Source organism: Cupressus sempervirens, chromosome 6, assembly GCF_028749045.1.
Source record: "Cupressus sempervirens isolate cs-2001-9-10 chromosome 6, ASM2874904v1, whole genome shotgun sequence".
Lineage (NCBI taxonomy): Eukaryota > Viridiplantae > Streptophyta > Pinopsida > Cupressales > Cupressaceae > Cupressus > Cupressus sempervirens.
The window spans coordinates 558,019,764-558,034,820 of record NC_143123.1 but is presented as its reverse complement, the minus strand read 5'-3'; the positions used below and the strand labels follow the sequence as shown (position 1 = coordinate 558,034,820).

Below are 15,057 nucleotides of genomic sequence, written 5' to 3'. Positions count from 1 at the left end.
TTCTTAACCCAATTACTTAAAGGGATCAAAGTCTCTAGTATCACTTCAAAATGTCCACACAAATTCTTAAGACTTGAGGCAGACATAGGCTACATCCTATCCAGTATCATTCAAATTAGATGATCAAATGCCACGTCACCTGTTCAATGACAGGCATTACCATTTCTCAAGAACAATGAAGCTTTATTGTAGTTAAGAACCTGGAAGTCATGTGGCTTCAAATTATGCAAGTAATCTTCTCATATGTGAGAAGAAACTAATGTCTACGAGTGACCAAAACTATGTCGATGGGACACAATAATGCATTAGTTTATGGTAGAAACTTCGAAAAAGAATGTCCTAGGAAAGCAATATAAAGGAATGAATGCACCAAAAACAAAATGAAGCAATGTAATATTCACCATAACTGGTAATGAAACCAAAACAAATAGTAATACGAGTGGAACCAAATCCACAAAGAGCAAGGACTGAAGACAGGAAGAATAGAATCCAAATTTCAACAAATATCGCTGTCAGGGTCCAGAAATGAGGAATCAGTGTTGCTATTGTTGATCACTATGATAGGATAGGCACATGATTATAATCAAAACTTGATTACACAAAATTGAATAGTTCTGGAGGTGACATGTTAGGGAACCTAGTTGGCAATGGGTTGGTGGTTCAAAATAACAAATAGAAAAGGAGCTAAGACTTGGAAAGGACTGTCAATCTCAGAAATCATTACCTGTAGGCACCCTATCCATCCTATAGGCTATAAAGTAGTTCTGAGTTTATGGAAAGCTAGGGAGATCATTAAAGATAATGTCACTAATGACAGTTTTTAAATATTTGCCTTAGCAGTAATACAGTGTTTGGTGACAGGCCTATATGGTGGAATCTTGATCATAATAGTAAGATGCTAGCCGTACTCCAGGGTGCTTTGCTAAAAAAAGGAGCCAGCTTGGTATTTACTGCTTTAAAGATATTTTTAAAAATGGTCAGTTAATTGATTGGCCTTCTCTTAGCAATGCTAAACATATTCCCCCTCCTAATTGGAGGACATATTTTGCGTTAAGAGAAGCTTAAAAGAATTTTAGCTTTTCTGTTTTCTGTCTTAATGGAAAGGAACAATACAACAAGTTTAAATGGATAGATGGCTCTCATTGACTAGGATTAAAGCTAAAGATATTTATATAATTAATTAGCTTACTTTGAGTTTAAATCGATCGATGGTTCCCATTTAAGTAATATTAAAGCTAAAGACGTCTATAGTCAATTAGCTAACAAATCTTGTAAATTTGATATTATTAATAAGTGTTGGAATATTTAGATTCATGGTAAGAATTGGTAAAACCAGTTCAAGATGCTTTGGTCGAAATGCTTAGAGCCTGAAAAGGCTTGCTCCAGGTGGTTACTGTTGTTACAAACACTCCATACAAGGTGCAGCATGCTGATACTAGACTATGCTCTATGAGTACAAATTCGAGGCTATCAAGCACTTTTTTTTAAATGTGATTTTTGCCAAGGAAATATGGAATATTTTCTGCAATGGCTTTATATAAATGGGATCTAAATAATCAGAATTCTTGGTTGGAAATTCCTACTGGAAATATGGAGAATAGTGGAAAAATATATAATCTCTTCTGGTTGGCTCTTTCAACTGAAATATTATGGTTTATATGGAAGGCAAGAAATGATGAAGTATTTAACAAGAATAGGAGGATAATTACTGAACATTTTAAAAGATTCACCATTACTCATGTTGCTATGTAGGTTACAATTACAGTGGGAATTATGCTATGTTGCTAAAAAAGAAAAAGCTAACTAGATATTTATACCCTCCCTTAATGGTTAATCTATCTAGAACACCAAGCTGTCCTCTGAATTTGACAAACTTATCAAGACCAAGAGGCTTGGTGAGAATGTCTGTAGTCTAATTTGTGGTAAGAACATATTGCAAATCTATAGTCCCGTCTTCAACCAGCTGTCGTATGTAATGACAGTGAACATCCACATGCTTGGTTTGTTCATGGAAGACTGGATTTCGTGCTAACTTGATAACGCCTTCGTTATTGACAAACAGAGTAGTCGGTCCTACTAGTGACATTTGCATATCCCCAATCATCCGACGAAGCCAAACAGCTTCACATCCTGCCTTAACAGTCGCTCTGTATTAAGCCTCTGTAGAGGAGAGAGAAACTGTCTGCTGCTTCTTAATGGTCCATGTGATTGCACCGGATCCCAAACCGAACACATATCCAAAAGTTGACTTTTTATCATCAACAGAACCTACCCAATCTAAATCTATGAACCCACTGAGTTTAGGATTAGAACTTCGAGAGTACAAAAGTTCATAATCTGAAGTGCCCTTCACATAACGAAGCACACACTTTGCTACCATCCAATAATCAGCCTTAGGAGTTGTCATAAAGTGTGAAATATAGCTAACTGCAAAGCTCATATCAGGCCTAGTAGCAAAGAGGTAGATGAGGCTTCCTACTAGTTGCATATATGTAGTATCATCAACGGAAGGAGAATCAGACTTTGCTGATAACTTGAGACCTTTCTCCAAATGTGTAGATGCAAGCTTGCAATCCTGCATACGGAATTTGTCTAACAGGGCCCTAGCATATTTGGACTAAGATGAATATACCAAAAGACTCTTGCCAAACTTCAACACCTAAGCAATAATGCATGAGCCCAAGATCAATCATATCAAAAGATTGGCATAAATTATGTTCGATTCCCTGAATCAAATATGTCGAACTGCCAATGATGATGATCCACATAAATAACCAAAAGGATGATGTCACTGTCAGTAGTCTTGATGTACAAATTTGAGTCTAAAGAACTCCTCTTGAAGCCTTGATCACTAAGGTACCTATCAATTTTTAAGTATCATGCCCGAGGGGCCTACTTCAAGCCATAAAGGGTTTTTACCAATCTGAGACCCTGATGGTCTTTACCAGCAACTTTAAAACCAAGAGGCTACGTCATGTAGACCTCTTCATGGAGATCATCATTCAAGAAAGCACTCTTGACGTCCATCTGATAAACCTTCCAGCCAAGCTGTGCTGCCATGGCTAGGACTAACCTAATGGTGCTTATCTTTGCAGTAGGAGCAAAGGTTTCCTCATAATCAATACCCTGACGTTGAGAAAAGCCCTTCACCACTAAACGAGCTTTGTACTTGTCCAAAGTACCATCTGATTTATATTTGATTTTGTAAATCCATTTGCAGCCAATGGGTTTCTTCCCTGGTGGAAGATCAGAAAGGACCCAAGTGTTGTTCTTCAGCAGGCTCTAGTGTTCAGATTGCATGGCTTGTTCCCACTCTGGAATTCCTTTAGCCTCAATTATGTTTGACGTTCAAACACATTGTGAATTTTGGCCATGAGAGCAAAGTTAACAAAATCTGTAGTTTTGCTCTTTTTCCGCGCAGTTCTCCCATCAATGAGCTCATCATCAAAAAGATCAACAAGTGTCTTAGCACACCACTTAGGCCAGACAGGATAATGACCAACATGAGTATTAGGAGATGCATGATGATCAGGTTCCTCGTCAAAAGAATCTGGAGTAAACTCAGGTGAAGCATCTACAAAGCAAGGTGAACCAACAGGAGAAGCTGGAGGTGTCTATACAGGTCTCATTGGTATAACTAGAGCTACAGGAGCTACTGGAGCCCTCCCATCAAGTAGACATAATGGAAGCTGAACTCCCAAATCATGAGCCTGCATAGGTTGGTCTGCTGGATTAGGAACAGGAGAAACAGGCATGAAAGGTTGTTGTTGCTCATCAAAGACTACATCACCACTGTAGATGAGACGAGATGTCTCAACATTGATCAAGCAGTAGGCTTTGTGAAGACTACTATATCCAGCAAGCATGAGTTTCTGACTCTTGGCATCCCACTTGGTACATGACACATCAAGGATCCAAACAAAAGCAAGGGAGCCAAAAACCTTCAGGTGACTGATTCTAGGCTTGCAACTTGACTAGGCCTCTTCCAAAGTTTTACCTTTAACCGCCACTGTAGGTGAACAGTTGAACAGATAAACTGCAGTGTTAACAACTTCTACCCAAAACTACGTCGGAACATGTTTGTGTTCAAGCATGGTTCAAGCCATCTTGGTGATTGTCCTATTTTGAAATTCAACTACATTGTTATGTTGTAGCTTGTGGGGTATGGTTAACTGGCATTTGATGCCATGTGTCCAAGAAGCTGGAGAAAACATTAGAACAAAAATCCCCCCCATTGTCTGATGTAAGAGTAATAATAGATTTCCCAGACTCTTTTTCAACTAAAGGTTTAAACTTCTGAGATATAGGAAATGCATCTAATTTCTTTTTTAGGAAATACACGCACATTTTTCTACTGAAATCATCAACAAACAACATAAAATACTTGGATCCAAGAATAGGAGTGGCCATAGGGTCGCAGATATCGGCAGGCTCAAGTTCCTGAGAAGCTCGCCATGAGTTGCCACTAGTGAAAGATGTGCGATGTTGCTTCCCAACTTGGCATGCCTCACAAACTCTAAGCTCTTGAGTCTGAATCTCTGGCAATCCAAGAACAAGCTCATCCCGAGCAAGCTATGAGAGATAATGCAAATTTAAGTGCCCATATCGCTAATGCCAAAGTGTGCTTACAAAAGACTGCCGAGCAGCCATAGCTAAGTCTTGAGAATCACCAGAATCAGTAAGTCTGAAAAGACCATGATCCTCAAGACCCACTGCAATAGTAGATTTAGTCGCCCGATCGGTGATGGTGCACTGGTGTGAACTGAAAGTGACTGCCAAGTGTACAAAATGTTGCAGCACTTGACTAACTGAGAGTAGATTTAGTTCCATCCCTGGAACATAGTACACATCAAGGGATATGACATTCCTCCCAACAGACTGAATCTAAATGTTGCCTTTGCCAACAACCATGTACTCTTCTCCACCACCAAAAATAACAGTCTGAATAAGGCTAGTAGTCAGTAAACTAGTCTCTGCGGTAAGTGAAATGATGAGAGGCACCTGAATCAATGTACCAAGCAGATGACTTGACATGATCTGCGGGTCTTTTAACCATGAAGGCGTAAAAGGCAGATTCCGCCTACTCGATGTGCTCTGTACTATTCACTTTGGGCTACGAACCCAATTGCTTAGACTGTGCAGCTAAGCGTTTCCAACATTCAACCTTCATGTGTCCAAACTTGTGGCAGTAGTTGCATTGAATGTTCTTTCGAGAACCATCTGATGCTAAAGCAAAAGACTTCTGCTGAGATGGCTGTTGAAACTTGCCTTTATCCTTCTGAAAGGATTTCGTAGCAAAGGCTTGCTCTATGGAGGTGGAACTGGAGTTGCTACCGAACTGTTGTTTCCATCAATCTTGCTGAAGCAACAATGTGCAAAGATTGGTGAACTTCAAATCAACACCAGAAGATGTGATGTTGAGAGTCTCGATAAAATGCTCATAGGGCTTTGGTAAACTCCGAAGAGTGATAACCACAATATCCTCTTCCTCCATCTTGTGACCAATGGCAAGTAACTGATCACAAATTTCCTGAATCCAATTCAAGTGTGCCTAGAGCGAGGTGTGCTCGTCCATGACAATAGAAAACATAGTGTTTTTCAAAAAGAAAGCTCTGCTTTTGTCAGAAGTCTCATGAAGACCTTTAAGATGTGTCCAGACCTCGGCAGCTGTCTTGCTGGATGGAATTTGTGAACGCTGATCATCAGCCACGGATAATTTGAGAAGCTTCACCGCCTCTCGATTATTCAGCTCCCATGTATCCTAATCAAAACCAGGAGCAGTTAGATGTTTCGTAACACCCAGAACAAGACGACTGGTGTTCCAATGTTCAAAAATTGCGATGATCTGTTGCTTCTAAGTAACATAATTTCGACCATTGAATTTGGAGTTGTGCTTGAGCAGAATGTTTGTCAAAGATGCCATGGCACGTTTTCCAATGAAAAATAGTGAAAAATCTGTGAAGGCACATTCTTCAAGCAAAAAATGGAAGATCCAAAAAAACCGAAGAGTGACCCAGAAGAGAGCTCGAAAAACTTAGAAGGAATATGTTGTCATTTTCTGGATCCACTGGCTCAAAAATCGAGGTACCCAGAAAAAATGGATGACAACCCAGTTGAGCCCTTGAAAAACCCACCAGGAATCAAAATCAAAATATTTTTTCAAACTCAAAAATTAGGGTTTCAAAAAAATTTAATCGGCAACAATGGAGGCAAAAAATGGCAGAAAAATGGCCAATTTCTTCTATAAAGATTGATTTCCTGCCAAAACGTCACAGATTATGAAGAAATAGACACCAAAAAATGTTGCTTCAGGCACTTTTTTTTAGAAAAACGTGGATGTTAAAAACATCTTATAAAACACACGAGTTTGTGTCAGATCACGACCATGGAAAAACGGCAACCTTGGTTGTGTATAGGTGTGATTTGTTCTTCGAAAACAAAACCAGACAAACCCTAATTCGAAGCAAATATTCCAAACAAATAATTTCGAAAATAGCTTCTGATAATTTTGGAAAGGAAATTATTATTTTTGAAAAAAATTAAAAACCCTTGCTCTGATACCATATTATGGAAGTAATTGGTAAATACTTGCTTGTTATTAACAGAGACCCAAAGGTCTATATATACAAAAGAATAAAGCAATGTTTCCTTAGGAAACTATCAAAAAGAATAGAAATATTCTATTCTAATAGATAAAGCTAAAAAAGCAAATGTTGACTAAAGCTAACTAGATATTTACAATAGATTACCATTAACTAATAATAAACAATTATCTATTATTGTAATAGGAATATCAAATGCTAAATTCCTCAAATTTCCTAAGGATGGAATAGTAATAGTAATCAGGCTAAAAGTTAGATAAGGTCATACCTAGTCCTGTAACAATAGTACTAATCCAACATTTCACAAGGAGTTAATGAAGTATCACAAGAAGTGCAATGAACTAGCTGAACCAAGCAAGACAGGCAGAGAGAAGGAGCACCCTGGTGCCATAATCTTTTTCAACTCAGGTAGGAACTCTGACATTGAGGAGGTTCGATCTAATGATGGCGTTCTGTGGTCCCCCCCTCCTTTGGGGTATTGGGATGGGGAGAAATATAGTGAAACAAAGGCTTTATGTCTCTTTGGTTACAGTGGTCTCCAGAACTATTTGGTTGTTTTTGTCATGCTTTTGCTCTATATTTTATATGAAAATAAATTCTACCTGCAAACATGGTTCTCTTTATCAAACCAAACTATAATCAATGGACTTCGTAGAACTTTGGATCCAAAAATCAACATGATGCAATGATCACTGCTAATAAATTGTTGCTACTACAAACTATTTAAAACCACTCACCATTCAACAGTGCTCTGAGCTATATCACCGAGCTGATGTTTGCATTAAATTACAAAGCAACTACACAATTAAATCAGTAAATTAACCATCAAAATCCTGTCATTTTGCAGGATATTTCCTCATACTTCCACACTTATTCAATAAGGATTAGTTGCTCTTTTTTTCACAATTCATCATAGTTACACCGCCCTGGGAGATGGGGGGGGCGAGGGGACAAGTTTTCGAGACAGGGAGACAAAGGGGCCTTGATTTGGGGATGGCAAGGAGACGACGGCGGGGGACAAGGGGGTGGCGGAAGGAGCAGGGGTTTATATACTATACATTTGGTACTTAAAATGCTAGTTATGAAAAGATGTATTACAATTATACAATCTAAGATACAAAGATGAAAAAAACTTAAACAGTGAACATTGCATTGAAGTTTTCAACTGGAACATCATGATTCATGATCAAATGACAAACAAACAATGAACATTGAACATGAACATCGGCAAATCATAAATATTAGTCTAGACTCTATATATCAGCCTTTAGACCAATAGTATGAGTATCTAGATTCTACTATCTAACAGTAATCAATGATCATATGAGTCATGACATAAAGATGATTACAATAAGTATCATGTGCCATGAATCATGATATCAAAATAAGTATATAATGCAAACAAAAACTACAAGTCTCCAAGAGTCCAAATCAAAATGTCAAATCAATGAAGGAGACTCCTTGGTGTCCCCCCAGACCCCCACACTCGGAGATGTCTCCCCTCTCTTGTAGACCTCTCCCCCGTCTCGGAGACCTCTCGCTGTCTCCGGCGGTGGCACTCTAAGTGGCGCCGCCCGAAATGCCAAGATGTCATCCCGGGGACATCCCCATCTCTGAGACAGCCTAGTTTTTGGGGGGGGACGCATCCCCGTGTTACACTGCAATTCATTTAAAATAAAGATATCTCTCAGCCTGACTGAAAATACGACCACATATTTGATAAGCTTACACATAATTTTTTTAAACTTCTCAAAAAGACAAAAAACTAAGATGCTAGTTATAAGGATCAAATTTATCGGATTGTGCACGTATTTTTACCATCAACGTTTCAGATCCAAAGCATTGGATGGATCACAAAATGTGATCCGAAAGATTGTTGCTAAAAATACATACACAATCATAGCCAGAAGTTCTTGCATTTAGGATACTAATAATTACATACTTCAGAATGAGGCTTTCCTCAAAACAATTTCAATGAGCTGAGGGTTTTACACAAATCTTTTCTGAAACAGCATTTTTAGTCCACAATTAAATGCATGTCAATTCAATTCCTTACCAAATCCCTCATGTTTGCACTAATGAATACTAATAAGCTGGAAATTTTCTATATTCAGTTCAAAAACCTAAATTGCTAGGAATTTTGGGTAAACGTGCTTAAATGATTTTCGTTAAATTTTTGGACATAAGTTTCAGGATACATACTCATTGAACACTCCATAACTGTAAATTTACTAAATCTTTCTTCATATTTCAAAGCTGTACATTTAAGCGGGGTAGATCTCAAGAACATCATCAAATGATTTGATTTCCGGCAAATACACAAATTAATGACACTCAAAACATTCCCAACAATCATCATACTAGGCAATATGTCAAAGAAATTAATGATCGAGATTTAAAAGAAAAATGCAAGCTGATGATTGACAAAATTCAAAGGGATCCAGTTAAATGAAATGATTGAGCGGTCAAAGCCCATGCAGGCTTTCAAACAAATGTAAACTGCAGGAGACGTGATTAAGTGTTAGAACTAAATTAAATACTTCAGCCAACACGCAAAGTGCAGTGTACACCAATGGGCAATGCCAGGTGCAAGTCATGGGGTTGCCTCATTCCTGACATCTATGCCAAGAACATCTCAAACGGGGAAATTTACTAAATCTAATGGAAAGTCACCAAATTATGTTCATCTCTAAAATGTAAAACCATCATTTGATCCAATGTTCACCGATCAGAGGATGTGAAAACTTCAAGCCCTTTATAATTGCAGAGAAAACATTTTGGACTATTTCAAGTTTTCAATGAACAGATGATTGTAGGAATCCACTAAAAAGCAAATACATTTTGGAATACCTTTTAGAGCCAGTAATCCCAGTAAATTTATTTTACCAATTTATTTTAATTAATTACCACTGGTGATCTATTTACCTTGCAAACTACAAAATGAAGGGAGCCAAAATTATAGAAAGATCGAGACAAAATATGCAGACATGTGGTAAACTTGAGGTATGCAATGGCTCAGAGTTTCAGCTCCCATCTCCATCCACAATTGAAACCGTAAATCCTAAATCGTAGCTTCTCCACATTTATAGAATACGATTTCAAATTCGCACTGTGGTAATTCAAAAACATGCATGGGGTCGCTGCTATCTTAAAAAGTTAAGCAGTAGGCGCCAGCATGGAACCATACTAGAAAATCCAAATTCTAACAATTAAGTCATGCTCTAAACTATTCAGCGAGCTGGGATTTCTGGGAATCCATCACCACCAAAATATTTGGAGTACAAACTGATATTCATTTTAATTTACTAAATCTTTACTTGTACTTGCAGCTACCAACAACAATCAGCTGAAAAATTTTGCTGAATCCAGTTCCGAATGACACACATCTCAATGGTCAACCTGATCAAGAAAAAAAAAAATAACATCCTTGTAAAAAATTAATTAACTTTGTGGTAAATAGGAAGCTGAAATGGTAGTAACCTCAGGTTGCAGGAATCTAATCAGCAACTATATTCACAAGTCTCAACTTTTTCCTACTTCATTACATTTTTTTATTTTTTCTCGTATATATTCATCAACAGCACTCAGGAGGAAATATAATTCACCTGAATTACTGAATTTCTAGACCAAATAACTGCATCAACTGATTAAATTCCCAAGCGGAAAAAAATGCTCAACTACTATAGACCCAATTGAAGAGAAACAAAAGACTAATTACCTCATAAACAATTAATTAAATTTCCAAACAAAACAAAAAAGCTCAATGACTACAAATTTCACTACAGGCTCAGATTCATCTTAACAAATTCAATTTAGTGCTCATATTTACATCTGGTGATGCTGAATAGCTAGAAAAAATCACAAATACAGTTGAAATACCTTACATTCTTGAAATAACTGAAAGGGGTCCAAAATTCAACTAATTAAGAGCCTTGTAATAATTAAACTTCTTGGCATGCAGATTTTTTTGTTTCCAGATTTCAGCCTTGTCATGATTGATTGAGTTTATGAAAACATCCAATCATCTGCAGTTATAAACATTTCCCACAAAAATTCCATGATTAATCTTTACTAGTAAGGTTCTTAGTTTTTTGACATGAGAAATCTAAGAATGCATAATGATTAAGTGGCTAAAAATATGTGTATACTTTCGTTCATGTCAATTACTAAATAGTCCGTTCTATTTAAGCTAACTAATACTTACCAGCTAAAAACTTTCCATAGTCCAGTTCAAAGAACAAATTTTCCAGTGGTTTCCAGAAATCAGCTTGCCATTCATAAGCTTCTGGAATTGAATATGAAAATATATAATATGAAATTGATCAATTTGATCATAAATATGAACTTGAAATGGTAAATTAGCAATACTTTCCAGGAATCCATTCAACAAGCACAACATTGCTGGAACATATATCTGTATATCATTGTCAGCGATCCTCTTTATTTTACCATATATTGGAAACAAAAAGATCAGATTATATATTCCAAAAGTGAAACATTCTCGAAATTATTTCAATTATCTAACAACTGAATCTATGTTAATTTAGTAAGTCTGTTGTAATTATACTGAATAATACCAGTTAGTGGTTAAATTTCCATCCTCAAATTTTCCATCAACCATTTCTCTGCCTCATTGGAAATAAAACATAAATTGGGAAACACTGTGAATAATTTATTAATTACTTCAGCAACTCTACGTATCAGAAAAAGCTTGAGTTGTGTTTATATATCAAACCTTTGTTCAAATTTATACTGTTTAACATTGTCAGCTAAAAGTATTTCCAAATCGACATGAACTACACAAATTCCTGGACGTATTGAATGAAAATTAAAACATTAATTAGTCATTTTAAGATCAAAATTGTGTTTATAAATTAAATTCTACCTCTTAGTTACGTTGATTAGTACTCATCCGCTGGAAATATTCCAGAATCTAGTTCAAATTGAGACAACTAAGTTTCTCAACCTAAATGGAACAAAATAAAACTACTGATTGAAAAAAAAAAATTAAAACCATAAAAGGTTCAATGTTCAAACTTCTTGAATAAAGAATCTAAAACTGTTCAGATACCTGAGTTTCACAATATAATTGAAATTTAAAAGCAACATATTTTGACAGCCTTCAAGTAACTCATTTATTTTTTCATTGGTGATTTCTAGATTATCTTGTTTTCATCCTCGTAACAGTAATATTAATAGTATACATTAAAGTTTTGATCATATTTACACCTAAATATGTTCCTGAATTTGGTTCAGGTATGTAACTTTCTCAAACATCATAAATTGGTCATTCCAAGATCAAATTGATGTTTATAAATTGAATTCTGCCTCATAGTACATTCATTGGTACTCACCAGCTTGAAATATTGAAATAACTACGTTTCTTAACCTAAATCAAATCAAATAAATCTACAAAGGGAGAAATATTGAATACCATAAAAAGTTCAGTGTTCGAACTTCTTGAAATAAAGAATCTAAAACTGTTCAAACACCTGACTTTCACAATATAATTGATATTTAAAAGCCACAAATTTTGACGGCCTCCAAGGAACTCATTTGCTTTTTTCGGTGGTGCTTTCCAGATAATCTTGTTTTCATTCTCGTAGTATTTATACATTAAAGTTTTCATCATGTTTACACCTAAATATGTTCGTGAATTTGGTTCACATAACTAACTTTCTCAAACATTATAAATTGATCATTTCAAGATCAAATTCATGTTTATAAATTAAATTCTGCCTCATTGTTACATTCATTAGTATGATCAGCTGGAAATAATCCAGAATCTAGTTCAAATTTAAACAACTAAATAAAACTACTAAAGTGAAAAAAATTAAAACCATAAAAAGTTCAATGTTCAAACTCATTGAAATAAAGAATCTAAAACTGTTCAAATACCTGACTTTTACAATATAATTGATATTAATAGCCACAAGTTTTAACAGCCTCCAAGGAACATTTTCTTTTTTCGGTGGAGCTTTCCAGATAATCTTGTTTTCATCCTCATTATATTAATACATTGAAGTTTTCGATCATGTTTACACCTAAATATGTTCGTGAATTTGGTTCACGTATCCAACTTTCTCAACATAATCGAAAATAAACAACAACAAAACTGATAATCTTGTACTAATTAAATTTCTTTTAACTGATCATCTAGAAAAATGAGTCGGGCTAAAAAACCTAAAGACCTAAGACTTGTTGACCTGACAGAATTTTTCTGAGCTTGTTAACCCGCCCAATTTTATTTTTCTAAATCAGCGATTCGATTTCCTTCTAGTTATTATTCACGAATCGATTGAAAATCCCTAAATCTGTAGACGTAATCGAAATCCAAACACAACCTTGGATTATTCCAAGTGCCTATGTTTCCTGGCCTATAGAAATATAATAAGCCACAAGTTGCTCAAACACCTAAATTTTTCAACCGTACAAGGGGAAAAAAACACCAATTGTGTAAGCATCGAAGTCCCTCAATCTAATTCAAATAAAAGGCCACAAATTTTATAGTCTCGTAAGATCTTTGCGCGCAGTTTTTGCCCCTGGAAATTCGTGTTTCCGTTCTCGTAATTATAAGCTAACTCAACGCAAATATAGACCTGAAATTGCTGTTGTCATAATAAAATAAAAAATACCTGGTCGCGGTGTGAGTCGTCCTCGGGAAGAGAAAGCGAGGATGCAACAGAAGCGCCGGCCGAGCGAACTGTAGACGCCACGCTAGTGGCGTTCCGCAAGTAGTTCTGTATCACTCTCAACGAATTGGGGAAAAATCCTCTGCCGTTGCTGCTACTGCGATTCGATCCTTGGCTTCCTCGCCCGTGCAATTTATTATCATTGCCGGTATTCCTCATCCCTCGAAAGAAACCCCTTTCAGCATATACCCCAGGGCTGTTTCTCTTCGGCCCTAGAAACAGCCTTGGAAAATCACGCTCAGAACTTTCCCTCCGCCATACTTAGCCCTCGGAAAAAATAAATATTCAAAGCGCAAATTTTGCAGAACCAGCCAATTAATCGCACACAAAAAATAAAGCCGTGCTCGCTGGCTTCAATGAGGCATGCTCTACAGAACGATTTAGTTAGGCGCCGTGAAGAGAATTCCTCTTCTGTGTTTGTTAGGTTTTGGTTTCTTTCGAAGCAATCGGATTCGAAACCGAAACCAGGAGAACTTGTTTACTAATCTGGATCAGATGACAATGATAATAATAATAATTAGCATGCGAAAATAGCGTGCCGTCTGCCCCTCTGTTTGACAAAATTACCGCTCGCCATGAAGGTAATTAGTGAATTTGACTCGTAACGTGAAATCGCTTTTTTAACCCCCTTTGCTTTCTGACGTGGACACATGCACCCATGACGACGTGACATTTCCCGGTAGAGTAAACTGTAAGTGCAGGACATTTTGTTTGACGTCAGTTTAGCGGCGACTGCCGCGCCGGCGAGATTCATACATAAATTGGTCAGAATGTATATCTCTGCGGAGGGCATCTGACACGCAGTTGTTGGATAAAACGCGCACGTGGCATTTATAAGATTGGTGGGGGAGAAGCGCTTTTGGGCACGTCGTGTGTTTTGATAATTCGATGAGCCTTCAAGGTGGTCATATGGAGCTAAATGTTTTATAAAATTCTGAAAAATGCCTTGTGTATAGAGCTTTTAACGTCTGCCTAAACAATTCGACTCAAAGCTTAAATTTTTGGTCCCTGCCTTTTTAAAAGGCAGGGAACTAATGTTTTCTTTTTACCCCCTACAATTTATTTTTCACTACTAATCATCCATCATATTGTAAAGTTTTGGAGGCAAGATTAAAAAAATCTAAATATTATATGCTAATTTCGAATTTTTCATTGGTCGGGACTATTTTAGCTAGGGTTTAAGTCATTTTGTGAAAATTAATATTAGGCAGAAAAAATAGGAATTGATCAACAAAGTTGTTGAGAATTAAAGTTCATTTGTGTTGTGTCAAACATGCAAAAGAAGTAAGTCGGCGGGGGAAAAGATGTAATAAATATGGTTGTAGCACTGACATTGCAGGTAGATTAAAAAAAGTGGATTGCTTTTCAGTTTTAAAATGAGTTCCCAGCTTTTTTCTTGATAATTGCATTTTAACAGCATATGGTTTGTTGTATCTTAAAAAGCATATATGCGTGGTCCAATGAAACCTATTTATTAATCTTTCACTAGTGAGAATCATGTTCTGCAAAACCACATAGATAAATACTCCTGCTTTGCACAGGCAATTTTTATTCTAGCATAGATGTGCAGGCTAGTCAACATTTACCTCCACACATTCCTTTGCCACAAATCCTAGTTTAACATTTTAGGTATCTGATTTGGCCACGCACCAAGTCTAGTTCAACATTGTATGTTTCTGATTCGGCCACACACCATATGATTTCGTTGTCCTCCTCTGAGATGCAAATTTTCCTTTTGTTTAGTTCTTTCTTCAAGTTTAAGA

General features: G+C 36.6%; 1 protein-coding gene across 1 annotated transcript in view; it reads right to left on the bottom strand.

The window, feature by feature from the left end:
* The window catches only part of LOC149553479 (autophagy-related protein 18h-like), a 50,517-nt gene extending 36,699 nt beyond the window's left edge, over positions 1-13,818 (bottom strand). Inside the window, exon 1 of the mRNA XM_089788926.1 lies at positions 13,238-13,818. Within this exon, the coding sequence (XP_089645052.1) occupies positions 13,238-13,453 (216 nt within the window). The 5' untranslated portion in view covers positions 13,454-13,818. The remainder of the gene's footprint in view (positions 1-13,237) is intronic.
* Between the last annotated feature and the right edge of the window lie 1,239 nt (positions 13,819-15,057).